The sequence below is a fragment of the Colossoma macropomum genome, unplaced genomic scaffold, assembly GCF_904425465.1.
Source record: "Colossoma macropomum unplaced genomic scaffold, Colossoma_macropomum, whole genome shotgun sequence".
In the NCBI taxonomy this organism is placed as follows: domain Eukaryota; kingdom Metazoa; phylum Chordata; class Actinopteri; order Characiformes; family Serrasalmidae; genus Colossoma; species Colossoma macropomum.
In genome coordinates this window covers 23177200-23193724 of record NW_023494789.1, presented here as the reverse complement: position 1 = coordinate 23193724, position 16525 = coordinate 23177200, and the positions used below count along the sequence as shown (strand labels likewise).

Below are 16525 nucleotides of genomic sequence, written 5' to 3'. Positions count from 1 at the left end.
GTGTCTGCGCCCTGAGTGGACTGCGTTATCATAACGAAGCCATTTCTGCTTTTAATCTCAGCGGAGAAAAGTGGAAAAACCCTTCTAAACCGAACCTCGGTGTCCTCGTCGCCACGTGCGCCGTGCTGCTGATGTTAACGCGGCCAAAGCGTGAAGGGTTCAGTAAACGTCAGGAGCTGAGGCACAGCAGCCGCTGGAGCCCGAGTGAAAGTGAAAGCAGCGCGAGCTACGGGGGTTTTCGTGTTGCTTTCACGCGCTCACTGGCGTCGCGCGCAGAGGATCAGCTCGCGCCTCTCTGTAAGTACGGACTTTAATTCATTTTATGAGCGTTTTCGCGCGCGCGATTTGGCAATTTACTGTCATTAGTCACTTAGACCCCAGCACTATATGTGCGCTGCAGTGTCAAAATTTTCTTATAAAAGTTTTTTTCCTCATGTGCTCAGTATGCCGGGAAGTCGTAAGAGGACGTGAATGCAGATTTACTCCACAGACATTAAACTGGGAGAGAAAACAGAACACGTAAAGAAGTGACTGTGAGAGACTGGAAGAGCAGTCTGCTCCTTCAGATAACTCAGGTGAGACGTTTTCTTTCTTGAGGTCGCCTGAGGGCAGGAGTGCAGTTGGCTTTTCATGTAATTGTCTACATTTGGAGCAGATGTTGCCTAAAGGCTGTAATGTAAAGGTTGTAAAGGGTTTACAGTGTGATATCATAACCCTACTGTGTCTGAGATGCTAAACACTTCTGTTTCCCAGCCGTGATGAGTTTGACAATAAGCTTTAATGTGTGCCATTTTGTGGATGCAACAATGCAGAAAGCAGAACTGTGTGGTAATACTGACCCAATTCATATCAAACAGCTGCACGGTATATGAGGAAGACAAAATGCCACAGAGCTTCTTCTGATTGGTCTAAAATGATGAAATGTTTTGGTCATCCCTGCTTAAAAAGCTAGGACAGATCAGCAAGTGTTCCATCTATAATAACCATGAACACTCAAAGAATGCTTTGTGTGATTAAATGGTTCTGTGTATGGTGAAATGGTTCTTCAGATTGATGGAGAATGTGCCATATATGGTTCTGTATAGAACCTTTCTGATAATTGTTCTATATAGCACCAAAAGGGGTTCTTCTATTATAACAAGCCTGACATCGTAACAATATAACAATATTAGAATCCTTTTTGGTGCTATATAGAGCCATACACAGCACATTCTCCATCAATGTGAAGAACCATTTCACCATGCACAGAATCTTCAATCATGCAAAGGGTTCTTTGAGTTTTCATGGTTCTATATAGAACCATTTTCTTTACTAAAGAAACCTTGAAGAACCATCTTTTTTAAGTGTGGAGTGCTGGTCTGGTTCTGGTATAGCTGACCTGCTGAAAAAAAAACATAGAAACCAAAATGTTTCCATTGGTTCCTGATGGTTTTGTAATGTATTCTGGCTTGTTTAATGGGTTGATATGACAAAGTAAAGCATCTGGTTTATCAGGTCACCACTGGCTGATTGAAAAAGCATCTGATGGTTTCCTAATGGGATCTAAAGATGTTCTACTGGAAACTAGTGGTCTCTTTTAAAAACCATTGAACCCCTGCATTCCAAACAACCTCAGTCTCCTAAGCAGGTGGAGTCTGCTCTGGCCTTTCCTATAAAAACACTAATGTTATCTGACCAGTCCACTCTATTCTTGAGAGGACAACCCAGATACTTATAAGAGTCCACTCTGTCAGTGTTTGTTCTCTGGATGTTCACTGGTGGAGGGAGGTGACCTTTGACGTATAGATCAGGAGGTGATCAGAAGGTTCCTCAGACACCAGTCCACAAAGTCCTGGGTCAGTTCTGTGTACTCTGTTGGTACAGTACTCTAATGGTTTCTCATGTACTTTTTGCTGCAGGTTGGTCAACCCAGCATGGTCATGCAGGGGTGACCAGCATGCCAGCATTAAAACACAACATATGCGGGTTTTGCTGGTGACCAGCCATGCTGGTCTTTGATGTTTTTTCTAGCAGGGATCTAACAGCAGGCTATACATTTAAATATGTTTAATTACATAATTTTAACCATTTTATCCATAAACAGGTGTTTGTTTTTGTACTGTTTACGTAAGTGATCAGTGATCTCATATGACCTTAAGACTGAATGTAATGATTAACCAAACCAAACCAGCCTGTGTTAAAAGTGCACTGGGCGTGTCTCATTTGCAACCCAGCTGAGCCGGATAAAAGAGGGATTCCACAGATTTTGGTTCAGATTTCTTTACAGTGGTGGTGATAGGAACCAGGGGTCGCCATGACTACAACACAAATATAGACAATTTATTTACTATCCAAAACCACCAGTGAACCTACACATATCTTCCGAGTTTTATATGGAATGTTGATGATGGAAAAATAGTGAAAAATCTGAAATAATACCTTTTCTTTGGGGACTATTTTGCCTCACAGCATTCTGCATGTATCCCTCCACCATGAATGGAGAACTATTTCATGTAACAACTTTCTGTGAGAGTCCTTTTAGAGGTGGACGTCTGGTTCCTGTCACCACCATTGTGAACATTTCTGATTCAGTAAGTTTCTATAGAACGGAGCATTTCACACCAAACCATTCTGAATGACTCTGTTTACGTCTTAACCATTTAATTATGCAGAAAATTTGAAAACTCAGTGGAGTTTCCCTTAACACCACACAAGCATTAGAAAAAAATACATATCAAAGCTGATCATCAACTACAATAATACAATCAAATAAGAGAAGTTTTAAAAAGGAATAAAAAATAAAAATGATCAGCTTAAACCTAACTGAAATGAAAATTAGGCAGCCAAAACAGAGAACAACTGTCAAATGTTAAAGATCAACTAAATGATTAAATAATACAGTGAATAACAAATTGTGATCAAATTGGTAACATTGAGCACATATGAGGAACATGAATGCTTATGAACCTGAAGGGGTTAAGTACAGGACTTTAGGGAAGAGGAAGTGCTTATGAACCACAAACACTCTGACGTGAAAGAACAGAGCCGGAAATGTCTGTTATTAATAGTATCTGTCTGTTATGATGTGAATACAGGTTTAGATGGAGGGTCATAAAGGTGCTTTTTTATCAAAAAGGCCTTTCTCATATATACAGTACTGTACAGATGTCTTAGGCAGCCATGAAAGCGGTTTAAAACTATTTATCTGGACTGTATAACACTAGAATATACACAGTAGTCAGTAGTCAGAACGTGTTGTGTTCTGTAAAGCTATGAATGTGTAGATTAGTAGAACAGAGGTTTGGTTCCTGACTTCTCTCTGCACTCCGGACATCACATGGCTTTGTTCAGTTCCGTTATCTGATTTAATTTAATAAAGTGTTGATTAGATAAATCTGGTACTGGACAGTAACTGTTAGTACTGGACATCCTCCAGGCGAGAGCAAGAAACACAGGACAATCACAGTGGGCTTCTTTTGTTAAAGATAGACTTTGTTCAAACAAATAGACTTTTATTTTCCACATAAACAGCTTCACAGAGCATTTACACAGATGGACTAATCTTTTGTGCTGTAACTGTCTTTCTAAATGAGGCCTCTGCTATGTGTGGATTTGCAGTAGCAGTTTTTGCTGCTGTATTTAGAGTTATTCAGTAAATCCACATTAGATAAACAAGCACAGGTGTGAACATCTGAGACAGGCGTGTCAAACTGGGAACCTTCCAGGCCAGAGTGTGGAGATTAGCATTTACTCTCATCTAACGCTCTAAAGTCAGTTCATTAAGGCCTTGCTAATTAGCTGATGAACTGAATCAGGTATGTTTAATGAGGCAGTGAGCTGAAGTCTTCAGAGTTTTAGCCTGCGAGGACTGGAGCCTGACACATGTGATCCAAACTGTATACATTCACTATAGAACATATACATTATACTCCAGGGCAAAAATGGGCCATTGACCAAAATATGTCTTTTACTGATGGTTTTGGCTGGTCAGAGTCCAGATTTAAACCCTGTAAAGAATTAAACACAAACTAGCTCTGCAATGTTTTTCAGCTGTTCGAAGTCATCAGTGCTGAGTGGATCAACACTGACTCTTCTTTCAGTAAAAGACTGTCTGCACATTTACACAAAAACTTCAACATTCAAAGAAATTAACGAAAAAAGCTCTTTCATATTAAGTTGCTTTATCGTTTGTTAAGACCATTAAAATCTTAATGTTTTTCCAATTTTGGTTAACAGAAGTGCCTAGGAGTGTTCATAACTATTTACATTCCACATTTATAATGTTGAATTCAGCAGTTTATCCAGGTTTGATTAGACTAATTTCTTGTTTTTACTTTATTTGACAGTTCTACAATCTCTCACTTAGTTAAAGGCACATAAAAACATACTCGAGGAGAAATGGATTGACAGAATAAAAGTCTCTAATGATGTAGTATCATCGGTGTGGTTAGACTGAGGAGTAAATGTGTCTTTGTCAATGCATTTTTAAGGAAATTACATTCCAGATGTGCCAGTTTTAACATTTGTGTCTGCCATCAGACCAAACAGTGATCTGATTACAGTGAAAGTGAGATTATAGTTATAGTGAGAGACACTGTGATGTTTTGGTTTGTTTCTCATGTGAGGCATGTTTTGTCTGTGTACAGCACGACAAAAGAATTTCACATAAATCACTGTACCTGCACATTCTATACCACCTGCGGTCTGAGCAGATTACTGTTTAGGTCAGTAAGTCTTTAAAAACTGGAAGTAAGCAAAAAATGGGCTGGTGACAGGATTATTTTCAGAGTTTGTGGGGGCCCGTATAAATCTAAGTTAACTTTAGATGTTCCCTGATTAGGTAACCTTACACACTTTAAATTAAGGTTCCTGAATGGTTCTTAGACATGTGGTTCTAGGTAAAAGCCTTAGATTTTGTAAAAGCGCTTCAGACTCACAGATCTAATTCACTAATATCGTTCCTATAATGGAAGAAAAGTATATGTACATATATTTGCTCTTATTAAAAGTTTAAAAGTGTATGCCTTATTATATGTGCAACATATGTGTTGTTTTAAAAAGATACAGTCAATTCCAGAATTATTGGCACCCTTTAAGAAACTGGGCAAAAACAATAATGTTTGGAGAATATGCTTAGTAATTATTTGATAGAATCATTCCTACAAGAATGTTGTTTATAGTTATATTTCTTGCAAAAACATATGGAGAAAAACTGTTGGCACCCCTAAAGAATATATTAAATCAAACCAAAAAATGTGCATCTTTGGGGAAAGAAAATATTTCTTCTTCTCGCTCATAACCTGAAAGAGCTCCATTGTAGTTGATGGCCATTTCCTGTTTCCCTGAGATATAAATATGAGGTCACACATGAACAAAATCCCTGGGTTAATCATTAGTGGGAAAAACACGAGATCTATCAACTCGGAGACAAAAGAATGTGGAGCTGCTCAGCAAATAGTTAAGCCAAAATATTGTTAAGCGCAGTTATGACGTTAATAAAGTCTGAACAGCTTGAAACATTTGAAATTTTGCCAGGTGGAGGATGCATGAGCACACTGCCCCCCACCCCCGCACTGTGAGGAGGCGGAGAGGAACCCAAACATGACAGTTTCAGAACTGCATAGTGTCGCTGGGTAATCTTGGGGGATTTCAAAAACCGCTGTCAGACGCCACCTCCGTGACCACAAGCCTTTAGCAAGAGTTCCTTAAATGAAGGCATTCCTCTGTCTTAAAATACAGCAGCTGAACTTTGCAAAGTGTCATAAAATCTTGCACACCATCATCACGTTTGGTGAAGAAAAGCAACTTGCATATGATGAAAAGTGCCTGATAGCTGCTGCCTCACTAAAACATAACAACTAGCGCTGAAAGATTAAGCGATTCAATACTGAAATCGCAATTTGAGAGAGTGCAGTTTTCAAATTGCAGTTTATTTTACAATCATTGCCTACATTAACAAAAATCTTGTCTTTAGTTTTAAAAGGGGAAATTTAACCTAATAATAAAGAGCCTGTAGATGAGTTAGACCAATCAGAGTCAACCAAACCCCCTAATGTGTTGTGACATCACAACCACAACTTACTGGCTGTCTGGCGCACTACGTTCAGGGGTCAAGCCTCAAGCCAGGAAAAGTGGATGTTCTAGTCTTTGTTGCAAAAAAACAAACCTACATTTACAAAAAATAATTGCAATTTAAATCACAGACGCAATATTAGTCAGAAAAACCACAATTAGATATTTTCCACAAATCATCCAGTCCAAATAATAATTACACTAACTTAATTTTTTGGTTTACTAATTTATTAAAATTACTAATACAATTCTAGTTAAACTATTTCTAATATAATCCTGAGTTAATGAAGTAGATCTAGTTAAGATCAGATAATCTGGATCAGTCCTACAGGCTGAAGTGCCCAAAAAAAAGTTTCGTTTGTTAATTAATTCTTATTTTTCTAATTTATGAACATAATTCTCTTTGTAAAATGTAAAATGTTATTTTAGTGTCAGAGCAGGGTCAGCTTTGTTATCTTGATCACAAGATAATACCTCATTCACTCAAGATAACTTTGTTATCATAAGGTCACAAGATAATTAACTCATGATCTCAAGATAATAATCCAGAAAATTATAACTACCTCAGGGCCTCTCCGGACTTTACGTAGAAGAGTGTTTGAATCAGGTTAACGTGACTAATTCAAGAGTAGGCAGAGCATGTAAAAGCAGAGCACTGCCAGCTCAGTGGAAACCATTTATACTGACTGAGCTGTTTGAGCGACCTTACTCACTGCAGACGTGAGTACAGGGTGGGGCAAAATACTCAGAAAAAGGTGTGATGCTGAATACTGAATGCTCTGTCCTTAATATATATTTCGTAATGTTCTTTTTCAGAACACATTTGGAATATATTTTGGTAAAACGTTATTACTTAAAAGTTCCTCGCTGTCACTGGTTGGCAATTTTCTTCATGTAATTCTTCTTTTAATATGTTTAATGCAAGATTTGTTCATCATTTGAATTAAGTTCTGAAATTCTTAACATTTGTCTTTTCTTGGTCATCGCCTGCTTCAGTGCACTACTGCTCCCACAATCCTCCGAGCAGGAGTCCAGTACAACGCCGATGTTAAACCACAAACACGTCCACTACTAAGCAGATTATTAGTTTGATTATCTCTCAAAGGCATTTAACACTGAGATTAACAACTAACTCTTCACATTGATTTATCAGTCTACTCAAGCTTTAGCAGAGCTCAGTAACACTGAGATTAATTACTGATCACATTGATTTATCAGTCTACTCAGGCTTTAGCAGAGCTCAGTAACACTGAGATTAATAACTGATCATCACATTGATTTATCTGTGTACTCAGGCTTTAGCAGAGCTCAGTAACACTGAGATTAATAACTGATCATCACATTGATTTATCCGTCTACTCAGGCTTTAGCAGAGCTCAGTAACACTGAGATTAATAACTGATCATCACATTGATTTATCCGTCTACTCAGGCTTTAGCAGGACCTTTAGTGTTTATAAAGAAGCCTTTTTTTACATGGTGTACTGATTTTAAAATATTTAATAAACAGGCATTCATGGTAATTCTTTTGAAGATTTATTTTTTATTTAATGGGTGAATGTTCTAAAAGTATTCTCCCAAAAATGTCGAAAGTAACTGTGTTCTGAATGCTGCCTTTACAAAATGAGTTGGACTGAATATGGATACTTAATTTCTTATTCTAAATATGTATATGTATATAAAGTTGAGCCTGTTAAGTAACAATAAATTTGCATGATTTTAAGTTCCCAGGGCTCTCGTGAGAATCAATGGCATAATGAATGCCACTAAATACCACGAGGTTTCAGCGCCAAATCTCTCTGCCTCTGCCAGGAGGCTGAAACTTGGCCATGGGCGGTCCTTTCAGCAAGATAATGACCCCAAGCTTGCATTATAGCGTACACAGAAAGTTATTTATTTTAGTGTCAGAGCAGGGTCTCATGTTAAATGTGAGTGTTGTTATTCTCACCATGATGGTGTTTTGTGTTCAAGTTTATCAGCTCAGCCTGGAGCCTTGAATGTTAACAGAATGATTTCAAGTTTAAAAGGCTTTACTGTAATTTCAGCTTTATACAAGTACACAGTGTAATGAAACAACATTCCTCTAGGACCATGATGCAACACAAGAACACAGATACAAAACAATGCAATGTACATAGTGCAATATAGTGCAGTAAATATGAAAGACTTTCAGTAAATACAAAATAGGACACAGACAGTACACGATACTGAGAATATGTAGAGTTGTGCAAAGCAAGATCGAACATACCTTAGCCTAGCATATATGAGCATAGCAGTCACTGAGGTAGCAGCCAGAACAGTAACAGAATACAGTATTTGGTTGACATTATATTAAGTAAAATATTATTTATTAAGTAAACATGACTAATTCAAGAGTTCTCCGCTGGGTGAACAACAAGGAACTTGGTGCTCATAACAATGACAATGATGTATTAATGAAAAACATGCATTAAGCTATTAGAGTCAGAAACAGCTAATTTTACTCTTACATAAAACATTTATGCACTACTGTACAAAACAGTCTATTTAACATAATGGAGCTGTTTAATTGGTGCCAGTACGTCACACAAGGAAGAGTACGGAGGTCTGGAGAGGCCATGAGTTGTTGCTATAATTTTCTGGATTGTTATCTTAACATCACAAGATAATTAACCTGTGATCTCAAAATAACAATCCAGAAAATTAGCAACTTTATTATCTTGAGGTCACAATCTAATTAAGTTGTGATCTCAAGATAACAAATGCCTGCTTCAGTCCACTACTGCTCCCACAGTCCCCCGAGCAGGAGTCCAGTACAACACCGATGCTAAACTTATAAATCACAGACACGTCCACTATTAAGGAGATTATTAGTTTGATTATCTCTCAAAGGCATTTAACACTGAGATTAATAACTAACTCTTCACATTGATTTATCAGTGTACTCAAGCTTTAGCAGAGCTCAGTAACACTGAGATTAATAACTGATCACACTGATTTATCAGTCTACTCAGGCTTTAGCAGAGCTCAGTAACACTGAGGTTAATAACTGATCACACTGATTTATCCATCTATTCAGGCTTTAGCAGAGCTCAGTAACACTGAGATTAATTACTGATCACATTGATTTATCAGTCTACTCAGGGTTTAGCAGAGCTCTGTAACACTGAGATTAATAACTGATCACACTGATTTATCCATCTACTCAGGCTTTAGCAGAGCTCAATAACAGTGAGATTAATAAGAAGCTGTTAATTGAGGTCCTCTTCAGAATTCATCTGAGCATGTTCGCTTTATGCCGTGTACTGATTTTAAAATATTTAATAAACAAGCATTGATGGTAATTCTTTTGAAGATTTATTTTTTATTTAGTGGGTGAATGTTCTAAAAGTGTTCTCCTAAAAATGTCAAAAGTAACTGTGTTCTGAATGCTGCCTTTACAAAATGAGTTGGACTAAATATGGATACTTAATATCTGTATTCTGAATATGTATTTCCAATCCAATCCAGTCTTCTGTTACATCCCAGCCCTGAATATAGATCACTGAAAAGTAACAATAAGTTCGCATGATTTTAAGTTTTCAGGGCTCTTATGAGAATCAGTGGCATAATGAATGCCACTAAATACCAGGAGATTTCAGCCCCAAATCTCTCTGCCTTTGCCAGGAGTTTGAAACTTGGCCATGGGCGATCCTTTCAGCAAGATAATGACCCCAAGCTTGCATCACAGTGTACACAGAAAGAGTCGTGGGAACACAAAATCAGAGTTTTGCGATGGTCATCTTAGCCTCCATATTTGAACCCAACTGAAAACCTGTGGTGTGTGTTGAAAAGGGCTGTTAGTGCAGTGCTGTTGTTCTCTCCAGGGAAGTTTCACCAAATAATAAACATGGGGGTGCCAATATTTTTAAATAAAAAAAGAAGTGTCATTAAAGAATCCTTTTTTTGTTCCAAAGCAGTGTAAAAATAAAACTATGCAGCTTACATACTTGGTTAAGTCCAAATATTACTGCGTATGTGCTTTACGTTAGATATTCATTTTAGCTTATTTTTAAGAAACATGCCAGTAATTTGTATTAGTGTCAGTTTTTAATATTTACATGTATCTCAAACAAATATGGAAATATTTGCCTCACTGAATACTTTATTAGGAGCACTACACTAATACTGGGTAGGGCCTCCCTTTGCTCTCAAAACAGCCTCAGTTCTTCATGACCTGAATTCTACAGGATATGGGAAACATTCTTTTGAGATTGTGCTCGATGTTGACGATTGCATCATGCAGTTCAGCTGTGTTTTCATGCTGGGAATCTCTCATCCCCCAATTTCCCAAAGGTGTTCTATTGGATTCGGATTCGGTGACTGGAAAGGTCGCTGAAGAACAATTAACTCATTGTCATGTTCATGAAACCAGTTTGAGAGACTTTTGCTTTGTGGCGTGGTACATTATCATGCTGGATGAAGCCATTAGAAGATGGTAAATTGTAGCTATGAAGAGATGCACATGGTCAGCAACCAGACCAACACTCAAACAGGCTGTGGCATTCAAGAGATGATGGGTGTTAACAAATCCAAAGTGTGCCAAGAAATTTCCCACCCCATTACACCACCTCTACCAGCCTGGACTGTTGACACAAGACAGGTTGGGTCCATGGATTCATGCTGTTGGTGCCAAATTCTGACCCTACCATCTGTATGCCTTCATCAGACGAGGCTATGTTTCTCCAGTCTTCAAATATCCAGTGTTGGTGGGCCTGTGCCCACTGCAGCTTCAGCTTTCTGTTCTTGGCTGACAGAAGTGGAACCCGACGTGGTCTTCTGCTGTTGTAGCCCATCCACCTCAAGGTTGGATATGTTGTGCATTCGGAGATGCTTTTCTGCTCAACACAACTGTACAGAGTGGTTATCTGAGTAGGCATAGCCTTTCTCTCAGCTCGAACAAGTCTGGCCATTCTCTGCTGACCTCTCTCATCAACAAGGCGTTTCCATCCACAAAACTGCTGCTCACTAGAAGTTTGTTCTTTATTGCTCCATTCTGAGTAACTCTAGAGACTCTGCGTGTGAAAATCTCAGGGGATCAGCAGTTACAGAAACACTCAAACCGGCCCATCTGGCACCAACAATCATGCCAGTCAAAATGACTGAGATCACGTTTTTTCTCATTCTGATGGTTGATGTGAACAGTACCTGAACCTGCTGCTCGTATCAACATGATTTTTTGCACTGTAATGCTGCCACATGATTGGCTGATTAGATAATTACATGAATGAGCAGGTGTACAGATGCTACTAATAAAGTGCTTGGTGAGTGTATGTGTGGATCTGGATTCTTCCATTAAAAGGTTATTTATAGACACAAAAGAGGTTCTTCTATGCCACTAGACGAGCCCTCGGAGGGATCGAGTTAACACATGTCAACTTCGGCAGCAGAACGTACTTAGAAATCACTGTGAACTAATGCGTTTCCCTTTTCAGATACCCCAGAAATGACATACAAAGCTGCCAATGAACAATAAAAAATAAAATACTTGATATTTCAAAACTATAACATTCAATTTGCTGTATTCAAACTGTTGCAAGCTACTTTATCTGTTATACATGACTGCTGATGCAACTTAATTACTCTACTAACTTACTAGTTTGCAAGCTAAAGGCTACATGGTTAACAACAAAAATAAAGGCACTACAGCACGGTTCTAAATCAGATTACAGCCAGACAAAGCAATGAAGCAATTGTTCCCATAAGGCTTTTAGAGGTGATTATGTTCAGGTTTCTAAGAAAACATGCTGCATTACAAGGTTTGTATGCTTAGCTGATTAGCGCACTGAGGCTAACCGCAGTAAGCTGATGTTTGTGAGGGCATGTTGAAAACAGTACTGAAACAGGGCCAGGAAACATTCCTGGGATTAGGAGTTATTTATTTTATCCCAGTATAGAATAATTGGCAGGCGTATTGTAAACTTTAGGTATGTTTGTCTGTGACCTTTCTGTTTATGATTCTTCCTGATGTTCAGACTTGGTTGTATGATGGACACTGACCTGCTGAGACTGTCGCAAACTGTGTCCAGCTTCTCTTAATATTGCCCAAGAGTCTGAACTCTTGACCTTTTATCCTACTTTCCCTTCAGAAACTGAAAGAGTGACCTAAATAAGAGAACTTGAAGGACTTGAATTAATGACATTCAGAGTAAATAAATTAAATATCTATATCATTTAAATATTGGTTTGTTTTATATATCTCTGGAAGTAAACATTGTAGAAATACATTTATTTATTTGTTTATTTATTTAACATGCAGTCAATCATTAAAGTTTCAGTCAAATTCCTTGTTTTTTGTTGATTTGTAAGTAAATTAACCCCTTAAAGTCCCAGTCCTATTACACACTACGGCTTATTATTCAGTAACTACAGGGACTTCAGTGCAAACTGGTTGAACTATTTTTAGTTCATAGAACAGTGTAATAAAGGTTTGGGCCTATCTGTGGGCCCATTGTCATGTAAGGGGTTAACACAAGTGTAAGTGTAAGTAAGTTTCATGTCCTCTACAGAGGCACACTTCTGCAAATTTGAATGCACAAGTACTGTTTCTTTGCTGACATTATGGCATATATTATGTTAATTTTTTTCCAGTATGTTAAACTAAATAGAAGTTTAATACATAAAAATTGTGCACTAAAATTTGCAAACGAATGTTGCATTTAAGTTATTAAAGCTAAGTTTAACCTATTTTCACTTACTAAATCAACAAAACATGTTATTTGACTTTTTCGTACAACTGTATGTGCATATACTGTTTAAATAGCTAAAATGGCACTTTTAAATATGTTCAGCACATATATTTTGAAACCTCACATATATGGCACATGTATTAATATGTTCAAAAATATAGCTATAAGGGATTTTACTGTAATGTTATTATAATTTGACAACATTAAAATTGTAGGTCTTGTTAACACACAGTCTGCTCCTGTGTATCTACAGTAATACTCGACATGTCTTTACAGCTAAAGAGTATAGAAAGTAAACAAAAACTAGATGTATAATCAACATTAGACCAAATCATATTAATTTCTGTGAATATCATTTTAGTTAGGAATTCTATGATAGTTAACTTTGTAAATTATGGAGTAAACTGGTAAGAATGGACATCAGTTCCCAGAATTCAGAGCAGAACACAGTAACATACTCTGATTTAAGAAAGTCTTATTGTCAGTTTTTACTGTATAATTACAGTAATGTTTAGAGTGCACTTTAATGCAACCTGTTCCATTCATACAGACATGACAGATGATACATACTGAAAAAAGTTATTTATTCTGATTTAAGTTCTTTATAATCCAAAATAATTTGTGAATTTGATTTCAAACTGATCAATGAGGTTGGTGCAGTCATCACAGATAAAAGGTTAACTTTAGATATTTTAATAAATTGTCTTGATAAGGAAAAACAGACAGAGCAGGTTTTATCATGAACCATCTGTCATGTTTGTAGTTTTTGTACTTCATTGAGAAGACTAAGCACAGAAAACATTTCTCTTAAATATTGTAATTATGGGATTTTTGTGCTCTAATTTCATGTTACCACATTTCCAAGTAAAACCTACTATTGTGAAGTAACTTAGATTTTAGGGAAATTATTTCCAATGACTATGTAATGTGACATGGCTGACTTGTCCTTTTTCATGATATAAATATAGCTTGCCTGTTGGAACCAAACCTCATGTATCAGCAGTAGTAAGTTTTCAGAGGAGGAGAAAAAGTTAAAGATTTAATTCCAAGTAAACTTATACTTTTTCTGTTGGTCCATTTATCATGAAGTTGTTGCATAACATACAGAACTGCTGGAGTTTTCAAATGGTGTAAGAAAGAACAAAACAAAAAAGAAACAAAAAAAAAAAACTATGACATTTTGATCTGATAGAGTTCTGTATTACGTCTCCACATCACTTCCCATCACCTTCTAACAAAGATCCTCCAAGATCTGCAGTGATTTTCTGTGGTTTCTGGTGTAGTTTCTGATGATTGGTGGTCACTCTGAGATATTAAAATGCCCATTATTGTTATTTCTGTCTCTTCTATCTTCTACAGATCATGGCTGTGGAGGCTGTTCTGCTGCTCACTCTGATGTCTGTCTCTCTGAGAAACACTCAGAGTGGTGAGTCAGAAGATCACAGTATTTACTCTGATTGCTAAAGCTCACTGTAATGAGCTCTTACAAGGCCAGATGTACGAACATTAGACGACGCAGCATTAAATGGAATTTAATGCATTAAATTCAAAATTTCTGCATATTTCAGTGTGTGAGTGGTTTGGTGTGAAATGGTTCAGATGTCTTTACAGTGGTGGTGATAGGAACCAGGGGTTGCCATGACTACAACACAAAATAGACATTTTATTTACTATCCAAAAACACCAGTGAACCTACACGTGTCTTCTGAGTTTTATGTGGAATGTTGATGATGGGAAAATAGTGGAAAATCTGAAATAATAAGCTATTTTGCCTCACACTGCACTGCATGTATCTCATCACTATGAATGGAGTGTGTTTTAGGTCAACAATTTATCTTTATCTTAATTTTTCTCGAAACAAATATAAAACAATATCCCAGACATCAGGCACCACCACTGTAAAGAAATCCAAGTCTCTAAAATCAACCAGTTCACACCAAAACACTCTGAATCATTCTGTTTACACCTCACACACTGAGTTATGGATAAATTTTGAAAATTCAATGAAATTCCTCTTTAACAGAGGAAGTAGCACTTAGAGGTGTGATTATGTCTGTCATCATTATATACAATAAATTCAAAAAATCGGCTGCACTTTTAATCAGATGCATTTACATGTACATGGCTGAGCATTTATGCTGATTGCATCCATTTGTGCCTGAAACTGGAGCCAACAGTGTCCACGCTGATGTCCAGAACATATTTTTTTAAGGTGATAACTCTTCATGACTGGTTTATTGTTTTCAATTTTGTAATCATGGCACATTTAACTGTGTTCGTGCTTTTGTTTAATGTGTTTAAACAGAGATGATCAGTGTGGAATGCCAGCCTGCAGTTGGAGTTGTTGGGCAGAACACAGAGATCTCCTGCTCTTTCAAGAAGACTTTTGGAGCAAGTCAAATTATTATTATTGCAGGGTCTGTAACTAAGAGAGGAGAAACAGAACCACTGTTCTGGTTTAAGAATAATACAGTTTACGGAGATGATCGATTTAAACTTCCTTCTATAAATGATCCATCTTTACTGCTCGCTCACACTGCTGTCTCTGATGAAGGCCAATATGATTACACTGTTGTAACCATTAATGGCATTAAAGAAGAAACATTCAGGATCAGCGTTACAGGTAAGAGCTGACCTTGTTTAGTGTCAGAAATATTTTTTTAAACACACATTAGGGAAGGGCGGGGCACAATCTAACTCATTTCATTTTTTGCTAAACAATTTTAGAAATATTTGAGCAAAACTAACAATTTGTATAAAAGCCACCTTCACATCTCTGCTACAGAATTTAAAAAGAAAATTCAAGCACCTACATTTGTGAACAATTCAGCTGAAAGTTGAACAAATGCAATGCAAATGCAATTTACTCATTATAATGCTATGTTGTTTTATCCAAACAAGCTTTCAAACCTAATATACATAAAATAACTGCATCAAAATAACTAATTAGTGTAAAGAGGCTCAAACTGACCACATTGTAGAACAAACATCAGCACGATAAAACTGAAATGTATTTTATAACACCTGTAGTTCATTTCTGATGAATCTGTATATAAACTTCTCTAAAATAACCTGTTGTAAATGTATATTGGGGGATATTATATGGAGTTCTCTAAATGACTGTGTACTTCGGGGCTCTCAGCTCAGTGTTCTGAACTAACCCCAGGCTATGTGGAGGCTGTACTTCAGAAAATTTACAGATAACGATGCTGTGGGAATATGAGAAGATGACCATTCTGGAACCAGATGTGTTTTTAGGGTACAGTGAAGACATCTTCCTCTGTGGACACTGCAGGTGTTTTTATATTAAAAGTGTCACAGAATCATTTAGCAACAAAAACGTTAAACCTTTTTTTTTAATGTTGGATCATCAAAATCACTCTGAGGTGAATGACGATTATCAGTCAATCAACCTTTATTTAAACTCAGAGTACACTGAGGGTGGCCCTCATTTCAATGTAGCCAAGAAAACATTAGATTATCAAAACATATCAAATACTACTACTACTACTACTACTACTACTACTAATAATAATAATAATAGTAATAATAGTACATTTAAAAATAAAAATAATTAATCAATTCAGAACAAACAATTAAAATTTCAAAAATAAAATAACTTTAATAATTCAATTAATAAATGACAAATCCAAAAGGGATAAAATAATAAAAACATAGTTAATAAAATAAATAAAATAATAGAAATGTAAAACAATAACTCAGCAGTAACTAAAAAGTAAAAGTTTAATATTATAATATTAAAAGTTA

The 16525-nt window shown here is 36.7% G+C and overlaps 1 protein-coding gene across 3 annotated transcripts in view; it reads left to right on the top strand.

Annotated features, from left to right (window-relative positions):
- Positions 1–16525, top strand: part of LOC118808132 — a 58020-nt gene continuing 41495 nt past the window's right edge. For 2 of the 3 annotated variants that reach the window (XR_005007263.1, XM_036570588.1), the window contains exons 1-4: positions 1–297; positions 444–575; positions 14117–14183; positions 15063–15380. Coding sequence is in view for 2 of the 3 variants with exons in the window: in XM_036570588.1 (XP_036426481.1) it covers positions 14120–14183; positions 15063–15380 (382 nt within the window). In the remaining variant the exon portion in view is untranslated. The remainder of the gene's footprint in view (positions 298–443; positions 576–14116; positions 14184–15062; positions 15381–16525) is intronic. The other variant, XM_036570589.1, reaches the window with a different exon arrangement.